At 44.4% G+C, this 16,793-nt stretch overlaps 1 protein-coding gene across 1 annotated transcript in view; it reads right to left on the reverse strand.

Annotated features, from left to right (window-relative positions):
* Window positions 1-16,793, reverse strand: part of kif6 (kinesin family member 6) — a 117,326-nt gene that overhangs the window by 79,334 nt on the left and 21,199 nt on the right. The window contains exons 6-10 of the mRNA XM_080414058.1: window positions 14,067-14,196; window positions 9,179-9,385; window positions 8,271-8,414; window positions 7,106-7,192; window positions 520-623 (exon numbers count right to left, since the gene is read on the reverse strand). Of these exons, the coding sequence (XP_080270184.1) occupies window positions 520-623; window positions 7,106-7,192; window positions 8,271-8,414; window positions 9,179-9,385; window positions 14,067-14,196 (672 nt within the window). The remainder of the gene's footprint in view (window positions 1-519; window positions 624-7,105; window positions 7,193-8,270; window positions 8,415-9,178; window positions 9,386-14,066; window positions 14,197-16,793) is intronic.

Raw genomic sequence — 16,793 nt, forward strand, 5'->3', positions numbered from 1 at the left:
TCCAAGTCTCAGGGCAGACTGGTAGCATGTGGGCCATAGGTTCTCAAAGTGGGGTCCGGGGACCAAAAGTGGTTAACGTCGCATCACAATAATTTTCACCCCTCTATCCATATTGTATGCGTTAGCTATTCAAAAATAGCAGATCTACAAGCTCACAGTGTATCACTTTGTGCCACGCTGCGAGCTTGTACATCTGCTATTTTAGATTTTTGGATGTTTGGAAAATGTTGAATAATTTTGAATTTCTTTAACATAAATCTTCTCTTGTGGCAGGTCCCAGGCACAAAACATTTTCAGATGGGGGGGGTCCACGGCCAAATACAATTCAATTTGGGGGTCCTTGGCACAAGAAAGTTTCAGAACGACTGATGTATAGGCTATGTGAATATGTTGAGTAATGAAGCGTTATTGACGTGATGTTTGACACGGAGCATCGCCAGTCATCAAGCATCATCAAGTGTAAGCGTGGCATAATGTCCGACCGATGCTCTGTGTGGTCAGAGGAGGAGGACGACGTACTTCTGGATCTCCTCAGGAGTCAGCTGCTCCTCTCTCAGCTCGCCTGTGACCATGGAGAGTTCTTCCTTCAGAGACTGGATCTCCCTCTTCATACGCACTATCAGCTGTAAATGCACATGGACAGACACGTACACACACACACGTACACATGTAAGTACAAAGCACAGTTAGGGAAGACATTTTCAAATAAGACAATATTAAATGTATACTGCACCCTGCAGTGCAAGTCATAAATCACACACACACACACGCACACACACACACACACACACACACACACACACACACACACACACACACACACACACACACACACACACACACACACACACACACACACACACACACACACACACACACACTGCCAGCTGATGACAGAATCCTCCCAAAAAATGATTTTGCGGCTTATCTTTGCGATGCATTCTGAGGACAAACCTAAGCGGTTCCAGACAACTGGATGCTCCGACAAGACAGCCCAGGAAGCCATCGATACCGCACAAAAACACAAAATAGCGTTCGCCAGCTATACGGTGGCGAATAGCAACACATAAAACCTCCTGCCGCTGTCTGTCCGCACGTGTTTAGTTAAGGCTTGCAAGCCCGGCCAACGGGCCGGTTGCCGTCGGTAACCACTGGCCGGGTCCAGTTACTGTATATATATATATATTTAAAAAAGCGGAATATTTCACCAATCCCAGACACAGCCTCTTAAAGCAGTCTTTAGGGGAGTACTTACTTAGATAGTCATCTTTGCATAGAAACTGTAATAATAGAAAGAATGCACATTAATGTCAGAGTCGAGATCCGCAGAGAAGCGATATGACTCCAGATCATAAAAAGAGTTTGCCTTTGTTTTTTTATAAACAGCCTGAAATGCAATTCCCCCTTTCTTCGAGCAGACAGAGGGACATTTGTTAAGCCGTCTCCCCCAGATACCGCATTCCCCTACCTGCTGAGCGGTGGTAACTTCAAGATGGCCATTTTTTGATGAAACAGATTGTGGAATGGAATGTCTAGGAACCCTGGCAGCTTTATGTATGTGGTGGACTTTATCGCGGTAAGTATTTGAGGCATGAAAGGAGAGTCGACCAAACATTAAGTGTGTCCAGGGCTGTCCCCCCTGTCTCTAAGATGTAACCTTTTGACCTTTTAAGAGATAAGCCTGTGGTACTCCCTCTTTCTTCATCCGGGGGTCAATGCCTAAACGGCTCCATGGCAGCCTGGGGAGGGGAGCAGTTGTCATCTAAGCTGCCTAGGCTCGCACATGCAAGATTAGTGAGTTCAGGTCAAGGCTGAAGTTATGCTATGTAATAGTAGCTACAACGGGTTGATCCCTACGACGACAGTGTTTGGCCTAGTTGGGACACGGACCAATCAATTATGGAATTTAGTCTTTCCTTGTTTTTTAATAATATTCCACCAGCCCAGAGCTCAGTCTTAACGAGGGCCTGTGAACTGTCATGGGCAGACACAATTATGCTATTTGTATATTTTTGTCAATGTGAAATTGTGTTAGTGCAGCACTGACACAGAGGTCGCATACCAACCAAATTGGTGCTGTATAGAATAATAATAAAATACTGTAATATGTCTGACGTATTATTATTTACGCAGCAACTTAAAACCACCGCTCTCACAGTGCAGACATTCACGGCATTAGAAAATGAATTAGACGCCTAAAATGACTAAATGGGAGAGGTTCTCAGAACAGTGGATACACTTACTGTGTAAGTAAGATAATATGATCATATGATGCCATCCTTCATCAGATTATACCATCAACAGCAAAATAGCCTACACAACAACCAGTCTAAAGATATCATATCAGTCATATCACAATTTAACCACTTAAACCCTATACACTTAATGTACCCCACTGTACTTTTTCCCTCGACACCAAATCTCTTCGCAGAAAAACGCCATTCTACAGGTTTGTTTATTTGACATTCGTTGAATAGTGCCATTAGTGTTCATGTGGTTAAAGGATATGTTTACAAGCACGTTTAGTATGACTCACTATAAGGTACACTTTCGAGGAAGCCATTCATTTGCGTACGTCGTACGATATAAAAAACTTCCAGGGAGTTACAACTTGCTTGAGATAGCTAACCCAACACAGTTAACCTTATTGTGTGGTTATATTTTGTCTAAGTTATCGTTGCGTATTAATGCATTAAAAGCACATACTGATTTGAAAAGTCTCAAAAATAGATTTTCTGAACAAATGTTCAAATGTCTGTGAGTTATTAATGGTGCAGTTATGGTTGGCAAACGGTGCAATTATGTTTGGCCAACACCGACCCAATTATTCAGGTAAGTCTGGCAACATTTGAATAACTTTGGACAAATGTAAACAAACATGAAGTCTAAAAATGTATCCACTAGCGGGAAAACGGTCTGTTAATGTACTGTACAGTATATGGCCGAGCAGACAATGACATACAGTATATTATTTTTTATTTTCTCTTGGACAAAATATCCTGTTATCCATCTCTACAAGACCCAAGTGAACCCAAACAATCCCAAGGCAGACTGTGAGACTGGAACAGTCTCAGTGGCAGTAGACATTAGACAAACACAACAGAACATGACAACTAAGTGACAGAGTCACTGACACAAAGTTGCTAGGGAGGCAAGGGTCACTGAAGTTGACCCGGGTGAAAGGTCAGACCAAGTGAACCAACTCAGCAATGCCGCGACACTTCTGGCAAACACCAGTAGTCAGACATCATAAACCCAGTAGGTTTTTGAGAAGAAACAGTCCTGGCTGTGTGGTTTTTGGGCAGAAGCCACATTTCTAAAGCTAATCCACCCTGTATCATATTTTATGACACCGAATATCATATTTGACCATCCCTCACCATGGCCGCTCCCTGTATCTCTTTTTTGGAACCAACACACCCATGGCCTGATGTAATACACCCAGCTGTGTCCTCAAAGGCTGACCGCCAGTCACTGGTCGGCGGACTCGGTCGCAGTCTATTTCGGCGCGCCGAGCCCACGCTGGTACCACAGCACCACAGCTGGCTACCGAACGCTCCGAATAAAACCTGACTCAGGCCATGTGACTGATGATGTCAGCAGATTTTCTGGAATGCCAGGTTGGGGGGGGGGGGCAGCGGGATGCACTGCCGCTTGACTGGTATCACGGTGGCCTGTATGTTTGTTTGCCACGGTGGCCTTTGCTAGCAGATAAAAAGTTAAAGACAGTAATGATAATGCCAAAGACCAAGCAAAGACATTTTAGATGCAAACTCACTCTCACACTGCCTTTCATTATCTCTTTTTTGTCTGTTTACTCAATGTCTCTCAGTCGGTTGTGGCTGACAACAAAGAAGACTTTAGAGCACAACTATTGGCTCTGTGAACCTGAAGAGGTGTGTACTAAATCGTCGCCGTCGGGCAGAAACCTCCTATCGCCATATTCTAACTTTTTGCAAATTAACGCCCTACTTGATCATACTACAGTGTCACACAAAAGCATCAAAAGTAGCAGATCCACAAGCTCGAAACGTGGTGCGAAGCGACGCGGTTTGAGCTTGTAGATCTGCTACTTTTGATACTTTTTGAATTTGTATCCTGAAAAATAACAGTATTGGACATATGAGGTTTCCACCCGACAGAGACGATATGGGTCTGTATGTTTCTTTTTTTTGTTTTTTGAGCAGATAACCTCCCTGTGCAGAAATATTGTCCACACACATACACACACAAACTACAGTAATCTGCAAACTCCGCATGTGAAACTTCAAATGCGTGTATTATATTGCAGACCACTCACAAACAAGGTGCTATTACGGGGCCCCTTGTTTTATGAAGGAGACATGTTTTTTTGCTGCTGCTGCACCCAAAAACGTAGGCCCTTTTTCTCGCCCACAACAAAACAGGAACACATGGGCTGTGCGTTCTGTGCACGGCATTCATTTTGTGGACAGCCGAGGGCGATGAGCGCTCTTGGTGAGTAACTGGACCTACCCGCCGCTACAGTAACGAGCGGTGCCGGCTTCCCCTCACCTCAGCCCCGTTTCCACAGCGAAGGAGGGAGGCCTGGGACGTATGGAGTGCGACCGACCGCAGGAATTTTCACACCCACTTCCCAAACACGTCTCTCTGGCAGGCTAGAAAACGGGCTTCTGTTTGACTCACAGGTATGCACTAATCAGGCCTGTCTCCTTTAGACAGGACAACGTTAGTGTGTGTGTGTGTGTGTGTGTGTGTGTGTGTGTGTGTGTGTGTGTGTGTGTGTGTGTGTGTGTGTGTGTGTGTGTGTGTGTTGGCATGGGGGGGGGGGTTGTACAGGTCGCACAGGGTCACACAGCCCGCTGTTCCCGTCTGCTGAAGTACACAACAACACCACCAACAACACCATGAGATCAACTATCATTAACCCCTGTGGTGGGTGTGTGGTATTACGGAAAACTGTTTTGACGGGCACCTCAGCTCAACTCGAACAACCCTGAAGCGATCCCTGGCGCAACAACACAGTCCAGGCAATTTCCAACCTAGTCCCGCTTGGCCGAAGGCGTAGGCAGATATAAACGGCATGGCGAAGGTGGTGGAAGTGCCTTGGCAGACAAGACTAGTGCTGACTCTCTCTCTCTCTCTCTCCTCCCATGACCGGGGGAACCAGGATTAGTCCAGTCTCTGTGGAGGATTAACATTGGCCTCGCTTCTGTTGGAGGACGGTAACCGACCTAATATGGTTCGGTGATCCGTCGCTGACTTCTTGCAAGGAATCTCTGCTATCTTACACAACCTTATTCTTCCCCCGTTTTCAACTGAATGGTTAAAGGACTTTGCACGGGGGACATGCATACCTTCTAGCCCATACAGTCTACAGCAGTGGTTCTCAAACTGTTTTTATTTCAAGGACCCCCATAACTCTGAGTGTACAAATGGAACCAAATGGACCCGTAAGGGTCCATTTGGTTCCGTTTGTACGCTCTCAGAGTTTCAGACCTGTAAGAGTCCATTTGGAAGCCCTTCAAGGAACCCTGGACTTTGAGAACCACTGGTCTACAGTATAGGTACCAAAAAAGGAACTCCCCTCAGACCGTTGAGGTAAAACAGAGCAGGTCAATCCCAGTAGACAGCGTGCCTTCTTACACAGAGGGGCCAAAACGAGAGTTTGAGTGTCACCCCCCCCACTCAGACCATGATGAATGATCTCAACTGATTCTGCAAACTCTACCGCTGCATTCATTCTGTTTTTTTTGCAAGACAGAGAGAGAGAGGGAGAGAAAGACAGAGAAAGAGAGAGAAAATAAGGAGAAAAAAAATATGAAACACTACCGAAAAGCCATAAACAGAGTCAAGGAGCTTGCCCGTGGAGCCGGGTTTGCCCGAAGCTGTAACCGGGCCGGACCCAATTGGGAACAGCCAGACACCGGCACAATTACTGGGCCGGCCGCAGACTCTCTTAAAAATACCTCTGCAGGGTTTGCAAGTGGCCAGCCAAACCCCTGTGCAGTAATACAGTAACAGCTGATCCCCAGGCAGATCCTGGCAGGAGGGGGAAGGAAGGGGTATAATGGTGATGACTTACTTACTACTACTACTACTGTATTATCTCCCAGGGGACAAAGGGGGCCCAAACACCAACCGCCAGGTCTCTGTTTCCCAGCATACTTTCCCAGGGGAAGTAAGGAAGAGTCAAAGAGAGATAATGGGCATCCCACTGGGTCGGCGGGATAAGGCCCGCGACCGCTATTGTCAAATTACCGTTTCGGTTTGAGTCTGGCTCACAACCTTTGTTTTTACACATCATTTTGTCCCCTTATCTTTTCCTGTCTTTCCCGGTCCATTGGTATCTAAGATAACAAAATACCCAATAAAAAGACAACAGTAGCAGGTGTGTCAGGTATGATAAATAGGCGAGAGAGAGAGAGCAATGTAGAGGGAATGTAAAGTGAAGAGGTGCTTTGTGTCCTCATGTCACCGCGTTGGAGTGAGTTTGAAGAGGTGTGCATCTATCCGTGTAGCTTACGTGTATGCGTGTCTAGACATATACACACACACACACCGGTATCCAGCTGGACACGTCCCAGAGAGAAGCACTGAGGTATACTGGGGTAAAATATGCCATAACAGAGGCAGGGGTATGTAAACAAGAGGAGAGAGAGAATGCAAACAGGCCCATCGAGCTATCTAAATACCAAGCCATCCACGTGCAGGAGGTGGAAAAAAAAGACCCCAAAAAAAACACTGTCTTCCCCAAATGATTGTCTGATGCTGGAAAAAGTGATTTGGTCCTGGAAGTCCAGTGAGGACACTCAAGGACATGGTGGATTGCACTTATGGCTGCAGTTAGCAGATGGATCCTCCCTGCAAATTATTCACTGATCAATTTTAGGGTTTGGAAGCTGCGTGGAGGGGTCTGGCCATAGCGTGTCGGCCCCATTAAGTCATGCCTTTGTGGTGTGACGGTGTGGTTCAAGCTATGGCACTGGTAGCGAAGTGCTGTGTGTGTGTGTGTGTGTGTGTGTGTGTGTGTGTGTGTGTGTGTGTGTGTGTGTGTGTGTGTGTGTGTGTGTGTGTGTGTGTGTGTGTGTGTGTGTGTGATTGTGTGTGTGTCTGGCTGTCTCACCAGTGCAGGATCCAGCTCCTCATTCAGTAATGCCTCATTCTTGATGAGAGCTACTCTCTGGGCAAAACGACACGTAGAGATGGATTCCTGAGGGTAGGACAGTACAGTATGTCATCATTAGGGTGAAACTGAATGGACCTTTAACGCTCACTTTAATATGTTTTTTATATTAACGTGTTAATTAATAAAGCAAGCATTAGTTGATGTTGGGCAGCTCTATAGAAAAAAGTTACAGTATTTCCCCATTTAACTGTTAATTCATTCATCACAGTGGAACTTTATATTCTGAGGTTCAGGACGTGGTTTGCAGCCCTTTCAATGTGCCTCGTTTCTGCATCTGTAAGTACATACTGTAACCCGTCCTACATTTTATATTTGTGAGAAAACAAAAATAGAATAACTAATGCAGAGAATTAATTACGCAGAGGGGGAGTCATGGTTGACTACAACTGAATCTGCTAATGGGAAAATGGAGCTAACTGTGTTCAACCCTGTCGTCCCCATTTTGGGACGAAACATTTATTTTTTAAACTAATTTTCAAAAATAGCTATCTGCTATTTTCACTATTAGTCGTACAGTACAACTAAGGCAGGGGTCTTCAACGTGAAGGCTTAGCTGAGCGAGGGATGAAGCACTACATATTGTATAAAATTGTGTTGCAGATTAAACCTTTTCATAGATTTAATAGATAGATTTAATAGACGTGTTTGACAGCAACTATCAATGTGTAGCGTTGCGTTGGATTCATGTTAATGTGCATTTTCAGACAATTAACCACTTAAACCCTAAATACTTGGAAAATGTGTACTTGGTCTGCTCCCCCCCCCCCCCCCCCCCCCAACACCAAACCTCTTTGCCGAAAATAGCCGATCTACAAGCTCACAACGCTGATGTTCCCCTCAGGCTAGAGATGCTAGGGTTCAACTGGTTAATGTAAAAAAAAAGAAAAGAAAAAGGTTCCTATCGCACAAAGATTTGGCGGCCCCCCTGTAGTAACTCTGAGGACCCCCTAGGGGTCCTGGACCCCCCTGTTGAAGACCCCTGAACCAAGGCTCTCAGTGGTTAACTGTGCTTGGGGTAGCCTTGCTTCTCCATGCTTTAGTGAGTGTTTGTTTGTGAGCATTATGGCCTGATGAGGCGCCTATACGGTGGCCACGTCCTCACATCGAGGTTCCTCTTGTCCGCGGAGACGGTCGCGACCATGGTGGTCATGCAGTTCCCCCCCAAGCTGTCCCTCAGCACAGAGGTCATCATGGAGTTCCTGTAGGGGATATGGGTGCGGTTCCTCTCTGACAAGGCTATAATCACCTGGACAAGCACAAGGGGGAGAATGGAAGAGAGGTGACGTGTAAACGAAAGATGCCGAAAAGACACGGTGCCATGCAGTGGTGGAAAGTAACTAAGCACATTTACTCAAGTACTGTACTTAAGTATAATTCTGAGGTATTTTTACTTTACTGGAGTATTTCCAAATGTCAACAGTTTTACTTCTACTCCACTACATCTCAGAGGCAAATATTGTACTTTTTACTCCACTATAATCATTTGAGATCTTTAGTTACTAGTTACTTTGTATATTTAGATTATTATAACAAAATATACATTAACCACTTCAGGCCTATATATACTTCGGCTACTTGAAAATAGCCTTTGTGAGCTTTGTAGATCTGCTATTTTCTACATCGCTGTACTATAATGTTTGTACATTGCTGTTTTGATACTTTTACTTAAGTACAAGTACTTCTTCCATCACCGGTGGCATGGAATACCTGACCTGGAGAAATTAAATGTCTGGAAGACTGTGTGACGCGTTCCAACAGGATCATTATTACACCGTTAATCAATATTAATACACCTACTGACACTAACTAAACTGTGTCGCAGGGCTGGTCCCCATCAGACTGATGAATTTAATTACAGTACTTACTTGGTATAATTTTACATATCTTGAAAACACTGAAATACAGGGTAAATGGTTATAAAAACCAAAGCCTACGTGATAGATATTTAAAAAAAAATCTCTTTTGGGGTCTCGAGCTATAAAAGGTTTGAGGAATCATGTGGTGTCTGACCTGTTCCAGGTAATGTAGAGAGAGGTTGATGTACTTCCCCTCAGTGAACTGGTGCCCGCCCACGCCAGTCTTGCCGACCCTCTCCGAGCCGGCCAAGTCCACCAGGTGGAGCTTGGAGCGCCGCACGGTGGCAGAGCCCGGCTCACGGCCGCACAAGTGCACGGTGAAGATACAGTGGGAGCGCGTGGACGCCTGGTTCATGGGGGTCTGAGGGAATACAAGGAAGAGAAGGGGGGGGGGGGGGGGGGGGGGTGGTGTTAAGTAACTAAGTAGATTGCACAGTTCATTTAACTCAGACGAGTGTGCAAATGGACCCAAATGGACCCACAATGGTCCATTTTGTACACTCGTCCGAGTTAAATTAAGTTTTTTACTATGTGGTGGACAGCCAAAAGTAAAAGGGAATCATTTTCTTTTATCCTTCAGGGACTTTCCGTATCCCAACAACGACGGGGAAAAAAATGCTTCTTTTCATTTGTATTATTTTATTCTGACTGGGTACGAAGATCAAAGGCATGTGTTGAGCGACGAGTCGTATACACATGGTGGCCGCCTGACAATAGCTGAGGTTGATGTTCAAGATGTTCACAGACACAGCAGAAGCCAGCAGGAGACAGAAATAGAATTTGACTCATCCTCAGACAGAAAGGGTTTTATTAACTAACTGGCAGATGGGAAGATGGGTCACTGCGAGAGTATTGCTGATGCTGAGATAATATCGTCGCTGTCGGTCAGAAACCTCCTATCTCCATATTCTAACTTTTTGTGTTTTTTCGTAAATTAATACCCTACTTGACCACACTACAGCGTCACACATATCAAAAGTAGCAGATCCGCAAGCTCGAAATGTGGCGCAAAAGCGACACGTTTCATGTAGATCTGCTACTTTTGCCATTTTAGAATTTGAATCCTGAAAAGTAACGGTTTTGGACATATGGGGTTTCCACCAGACAGAGACGATACATACAGGAGATGGACAGTCAGAAGCACGTTGTTTATCTCTCAATTTTGTTTTTGTTAGAACTGCAGCTGTATGCACTTGGGTTGAAGACATTGGGAGTATAAATACTCACGGCTTTTAATTAGTACAGAAATTTTGGGGCCTTGATAATAGACTAGACTTTGCCTTTAATTAGCTTTTGAGGTATTTCTTTCCCTTCATTGGTAGAAAGGTCTACGACCACTGATTTGAGATATAGACATGACTCACTGGGTGCCGGCTGTCATGATTTGAAGATCACACACATTCCATCTCATGGCTTTTCAAAGGTGCTCTGACCCTGACTTATGGTTGCGGTAAAAATGCCAACACTTGTTTGTCAAGGTTACGCCAACTCCACGACAGATCCTTCGCTATATCTCAACTGGCCCATGTCATATCTTTCTTCACTCCTTGCTCCTCAGGGTATCCCTTAAAGCAGAGCGATGGCGCCTTTAGATGTCTTTAGGAGGCCTCTAGAAGGATCAGTTATATAATAGTACTAATGGTTGGGTAACACTTTACTTAAAGGTTGCGTCTATAATGCATTATAATCACATTTATAACGCATTATAATGCACTTATAAGGCATTATAACACTCGTTATAAATGTTCATAATTACGTATGACAACTTATTACAACGTTTAATATACTCTCAGAGTGTACAAATGCAACCAAAGGGACCTGTAAGGGACCATTTGGTTCCATTTGTACACTCTCAGAGTTACAGACCTGTAAGGGTCCATTCGGTACGCAGCACGAAACCATCAATAATTTAGCTGGGGACCCCCTGGAACCCCCTAAAGCACTAGCTCCTAACCTGTGGGCCGGGGCAAAGGTATTGCAAGTGGACCCCCAAATAAGTTATTGAAAATACGACATTAAAAAAATTATGGATAAAAGTTGATATATTAATAGTTGATATTTTTCCTTTAAAAACTTTTAAAAAATAGTTTTCATTGTGAAAAAGAAACTTTAAAGTAGGCCTGCACTACGTTGGTTCCATTGATCCAAGCTTAAAGCTAGAACACAATTGATTGATTGATCATTAAAACAAACATGCTCTGACAATGCACACGGTCCACCCGCGAACGCTTTCAAGATTTTCAAAGTGGGACCTGATCCAGAAACGGTTGAGAACCACTGCCCTAAAAAGGACCCTTAAGGGTCCCCGGACCCCACTTTGAGAACCCTCATCTCTCCTCTCGGTTTACGACATCGCCGCAAAAACATGACCTCACTGGAGCTGCTTCCTGACCTCTGAGGAACACATGCTGACCCCACAGCGGCCGTGCACTGACCACACACAGTGACTGACCGCAGTGAGTCAGCACGGTCCTGACAGAGGGGTCTGCATGGGGCTGCAAACCCCCATAACCCGGAGAGATCGTTGATTCACGTCTGTGGGGGGGGCATTCGGACCACCTGCGGTGCTGCGCACTCCCCCGTTCTCCAATAAGTCTCGGGGTGAGTTAAGGAGGGAGATGTGGACGTAGAGCAGTGTGTGCCTTTCGTGTCAAGGACCCCCAAATTGATATAGGCTATCTGAAGATGTTTTGTGCCAGGGACCCCCAGAAGAACAGATTTGTGTTAAAGAATTCAAAATGATTTTTCTTTTTTTTTAATCAAATGCTTTCAAGATTTTTCCAAAATGCTCAAAAATAGCTTGCATATCTGCTGTTTTAGAATAGCCAATGTATTCATGGATAAAGTGGTTCAAATGATTGTGATGCTGTGTTAACACATTTTGCTGGGGACCCCTGGAACACCCTCAAGTACCACTTTGAGAACCACTGACATAGAGAACCAGTGTAGGGGGGGGGGGGGGTCTTATGTCCGATTCATACTGAAAAACCAGACCTAAAAACCTTGAGCTACAACCTTGAGCTTGTAGGTCTGTTATTTTTTACGCCTGACACCGTCGTACCACGGAGCATAAATGAGGCTTTAACATGTGGGCTGAGCAGAGGTGAGCGATGGACGGGAAGAAGAGAGGGACAGAAAAAGAAATCCAGATGAGAGGAAATGTTTCCTGCTGAAAAGTTGAGGGAAGGTTGAGAAGGTTTCAGAAAGTGCATTTTATTAAAAGTCTCCCCGACGCCTGATGAGCTCATGGTTTGGAGCGTGGCGTGAACATACAGTACGTGTCATCTTTTGTCCACATGGCTGCGAGCAAAGAGAAGAAAGGAACCGATTCTGTGAACCTTATGGCGAGTACAAGTGTTCTGGGGAATATTCTGGCGTTGATAAACGACTGATGTTGATGGGTTCTTTGTTTGCTCAAAGCTCAAGGGAGACCCTCATGTGAAGGAGTGAGTCCCAAGGAGGACGCCAACAACAGTCCCTGTGTGGGTGGACTGTTATGGACAAAAACTTTGGGTCGTTGATCGGCTCCCTGCAGAACTGCGCAGCCCCCTCTGACCATTTTGATCAACGGTCTACTATAACAAGCAAGAATGTGTTTTCCAATGAAATATTCCCCCAGGCTATTAAGCATTGCACACTGGGAGTGTGTGTGTGTGTGTGTGTGTGTGTGTGTGTGTGTGTGTGTGTGTGTGTGTGTGTGTGTGTGTGTGTGTGTGTGTGTGTGTGTGTGTGTGTGTGTGTGTGTGTGTGTGTGTGTGTGTGTGTGTGCGTGCGTGCGTGCGTGCGTGCGTGCGTGCGTGCGTGCGTGCGTGCGTGCGTGCGTGCGTGCGTGCGTGCGTGCGTGCGTGCGTGCGTGCGTGCGTGCGTGCGTGCGTGCGTGCGTGCGTGCGTGCGTGCGTGCGTGCGTGCGTGCGTGCGTGCGTGCGTAAATTGGAAAGACAACATAACATTGTCTTAAACAAAGGAGTTAAGCAGAGGAGTCGATTATTAGATTAGTTGCTTGTTAGACAAAGGGTACTGCACACAAATCCCTCATCTCTTAAAGTGGTAAAAACTCCAACTGGGACACCAAATCTATTTCAGCTTTATTTGCATGCGGTATCAACTTGGCCACATCAAATAAAACGAATCTGAAATGCCGGTCCAAAAACTGAAAAAGGGGCCTACCGCTGATTCAAACCCGATGACTCCGTTCACTTTTGCCGTGTGTTATTTACTTACAAATAAAACCGACTATCATCAACAAAAGTAAACAAGGTGAGGTCAGCGCTTTGTGCCAAAACCTCAGGTTGCACCGAGTGCACCGGACTGACCCACCGCAGCTGTCTCATCGGGTTGGGGAGTCTGGGTGTCTGAGCATAGAAAAGAGCCACCACAACATAAACAGAAATTACAGAGGGAATGCTGCGTTTTACAGAGGAAAAAGTGTGGTGAAAAAAAAAAAGACCACAGGGGCACCAAAATAATCAGTCATAAGGTAGCCTTTGGAGTGCATGTTGGGTTTCTACTGTAGGGTACAAAGAAAACTCTTACTTAACCCCTACAGTATGTTACTGTAGTTACTTTTAGAGGTGGTCATACATATTCAGCATACCAGTGAATATTAGTGCATAGTTTAACTTTGAGAGTGTACAAATAAATGGAACCAAATGGACCCTTTTCCCATTCCCAACATTCAGGATCATACAGTGTATACTACTACTATGAAAACTAGATTGTTATGGGATTCAACTCTTTAACCATTCAATCCGGGAAAGCATCAGTGTCATTTTTGATTTAGCTATATAAAGATATATATCGTCTCGTTCGGGTGGAAACCTCATATGTCCAAAACGGTTACTTTTCAGGATTCAAATTCCAAAATACGAAAAAACACAAAAAGTTATAATATGGAGATGGTTTCTGCCCAACAGCAACGATATATATACGTTTCTCATTAAACTGTTAGGATTTAGAAGGTGTTTTTAGAATCGGCCTCAGGTCTAAATGGGTTGAAATAAAAATCAGGGTTTGATCGCTGGAAAAGCACGGAGTAGCCTTACTTCTGCAATCATACGATTGGTATCGCCCAGGAAGAGTAAGTTGAGAGCCTCCTCCTCATTGGCTGACTGCTGAAGGGACAGATTCTTGAGGTGGATATTCTGGTCTGGATCCTCCATAATTGTCACCTTGCTGGAAAAAACATGGAACATGTAATTAGTATGTCAGGATTTTAAAGCAAATAGGGACATACATTAACTCTTACAGTACATATACAGTAACATTGAGTTAATTAAAATTATTAACAATAATAATTTTGCAGAATTTCTTATCCAGAGCGACTTACAAAGTGAACACGTAAACAACATACAGTACATCTGACTAGCCTAACTAGCTTCTATGTAAATAGTCAACAAGTACAGATGCAAATAATTAACCCAAGATGCATCTGTGTCATTTTTAGATTTCTTTGGCTATTCAAAAATAGCAGATTGGCAAGCTCATAGCACGACACTGAGTATAGGTAATGAGCTTGTAGATCTGCTATTGTTTTTAAATCATGAAAATGTTTGCAAATCTTTGATATCTATATTTTTAAAGCGAACATTTTAACTCAAATCTTTGCTTCTGGGGATTCTACAAATGTCTTCTAAATCCTAACGTTCCCTTAAAAACTCTAATGTTGCTATAATAATATCAGTGGTTCTCAAACCTTTTCATGTCAAGGACCCCCAAAATGATATGTATTTGGCGGCGGACCCCCATTTCAAAACATTTTGTTCCAGTGACCCCCCAGAAGCAAAGATTTGAGTTACAAATGTTCTTGAGCTTGTATATCTGCTATTTTTGAATAGCCAAAGAACTCTAAAATGACACAGATGATTTCCCGGTCTTAAAGGGTTAACTCATTCAGTGCCACTATCATAAGCCCTGTGCCACTGGACGTCTAAGACGTCCAAAAAATAATAATAATCATTTGGAAAGACATGTTCAGAACCCAAGATATGATGATTTGAAAATGTTCTGCTCCATTCACTTCTTCTTTAACTTCTTACTGAAAAAGGCTGTATCTCAGCTCCTAAGCACTTTTTTTTTACAATGAATTTTGGCTCTGGCACTCAGAGTCAAACTGCCAGAAATAAGTCAGGCACTGAATGAGTTAAGGGGTGCCAGGGGGTGAGGTACGAAGTCTGAAGAGGTGAGTTTTCAGACTGCGGCAAACAGAAGGAGAGTGGAGTTTGCAGTCCTGACTGAGCGGGGAGGTCATCCCACAGCGTGGGAGCCAAGAGGAGGTCAATCGGAATGCTGGCCAGGGTTTACGTGGGACGGCAGGGACAGATGTACTGTACAGTAGACGTCACTGTGATTGCTGATCAAAGTGTGCGGCAAGGGCTGTAAGGCTGGATCATACACTACAGGTAGGGGGGTGCCATGCAGTGTTGCCAGATTCTGTGAGAGAAACAAGCAACCAGGTCTAGGAAAACCAGCCCAAAAGAAGCGACTATGGGTCACATGAGCACTTTAAAGGTTCTATGACATTCATTTTCACTTTTTTTATTTTTTATGTTTTTTGGGGGGTTTTATGACCTCAATTTTCTGTGGTCTGGGGTTTTCTGAATAATTAGGCTGAAAAGTAATCTGAGCTTGGCCCTTCGGCAGTGAAGTCACAGCCCCATTAATCCCGCCCACTCTCCTCCTCGCCCCTCCCGTCCCCTATCCTTTCCTTTGGGGGGGGGGCGGAGCAGAGGCGATGATTGACAGGCAAAATCCCTCAACAGCGACACCGGCAGGCAAAGATTTCTTTTTTCATTGCAGTTGAAAAGGCTTTAGAAATGTGAGAGATAAACACCTGCCATGGATCACTGGAGTGTAATTTTTTGTTAAAACTTTCTATACACGTTTGAAGGACCATGACAAAGACTTTTAATGTGTGGTAAAACTGAACGTCATGAAACCTTTAACATATACATCAGCTATTTTCAAATAGCAGATCTACAAGCTCACAACGCGTCGCGATGCGACACGTTGTGAGCTTGTAGATCGGCTATTTGAAAATAAAATAATGCGGGGAAATTATAATAAGCAGATCTGGCAACCCTGGTGCCATGCCCTTGGTCGCCTTGTACTGTAGGTCATCACCAGGATTTTAAATTGGATGCGAGCAGCAACCAGGAGCCAGTGGAGTGAGCCCAGCAGAGCAGAGACACGAGGGAGGCTGAATACCAGAGGTGTGCTGCAGCATTCTGGATCAGTTTGAGAGAACATGTTGGCAGACCAGCAAGGAGGGAGTGGCAGTGCATAGCCAAGCCTGGAAATGACTGAGGCATGGATAAAGGAGCTGGCCAGACTCCTTGGTTGAGGAAGGGTCTGATCTTTTTGATGTTGTTAATCCATTCAATCTGGGAACGCATCTGTGTCATTTTAGATGTCTTTTTGGCTATTCGAAAATAGCAGATATACAAGCTCAAAATCGTGACAATGTGTGCAAATCTTTGAATATATACATACATTTTTAACTCAAATATTTGCTTCTGGGGGTCCCTGGAACAAAATATTTTGAGATGGGGGGTTCTGCAGACAAATACATATCATTTTGGGGGTCCTTGACATGAAAAAAGCTTGAGAATCACTGATATTATAGCAACATAAGTTTTCCCCCCAAAAAACTGTTAAGATTTAGAAGACATTTATAGAATCCCTAGAAGCAAAGATTTGAGTTAAAAATGTTCGCTTGAAAAGAGCTTGCATATCTGCTATTTTTGAATAGCCCAAAGCATAAAATAATGGTT

Source organism: Gymnoscopelus braueri (genome assembly GCF_963280865.1).
Source record: "Gymnoscopelus braueri genome assembly, chromosome: 19".
Lineage (NCBI taxonomy): Eukaryota > Metazoa > Chordata > Actinopteri > Myctophiformes > Myctophidae > Gymnoscopelus > Gymnoscopelus braueri.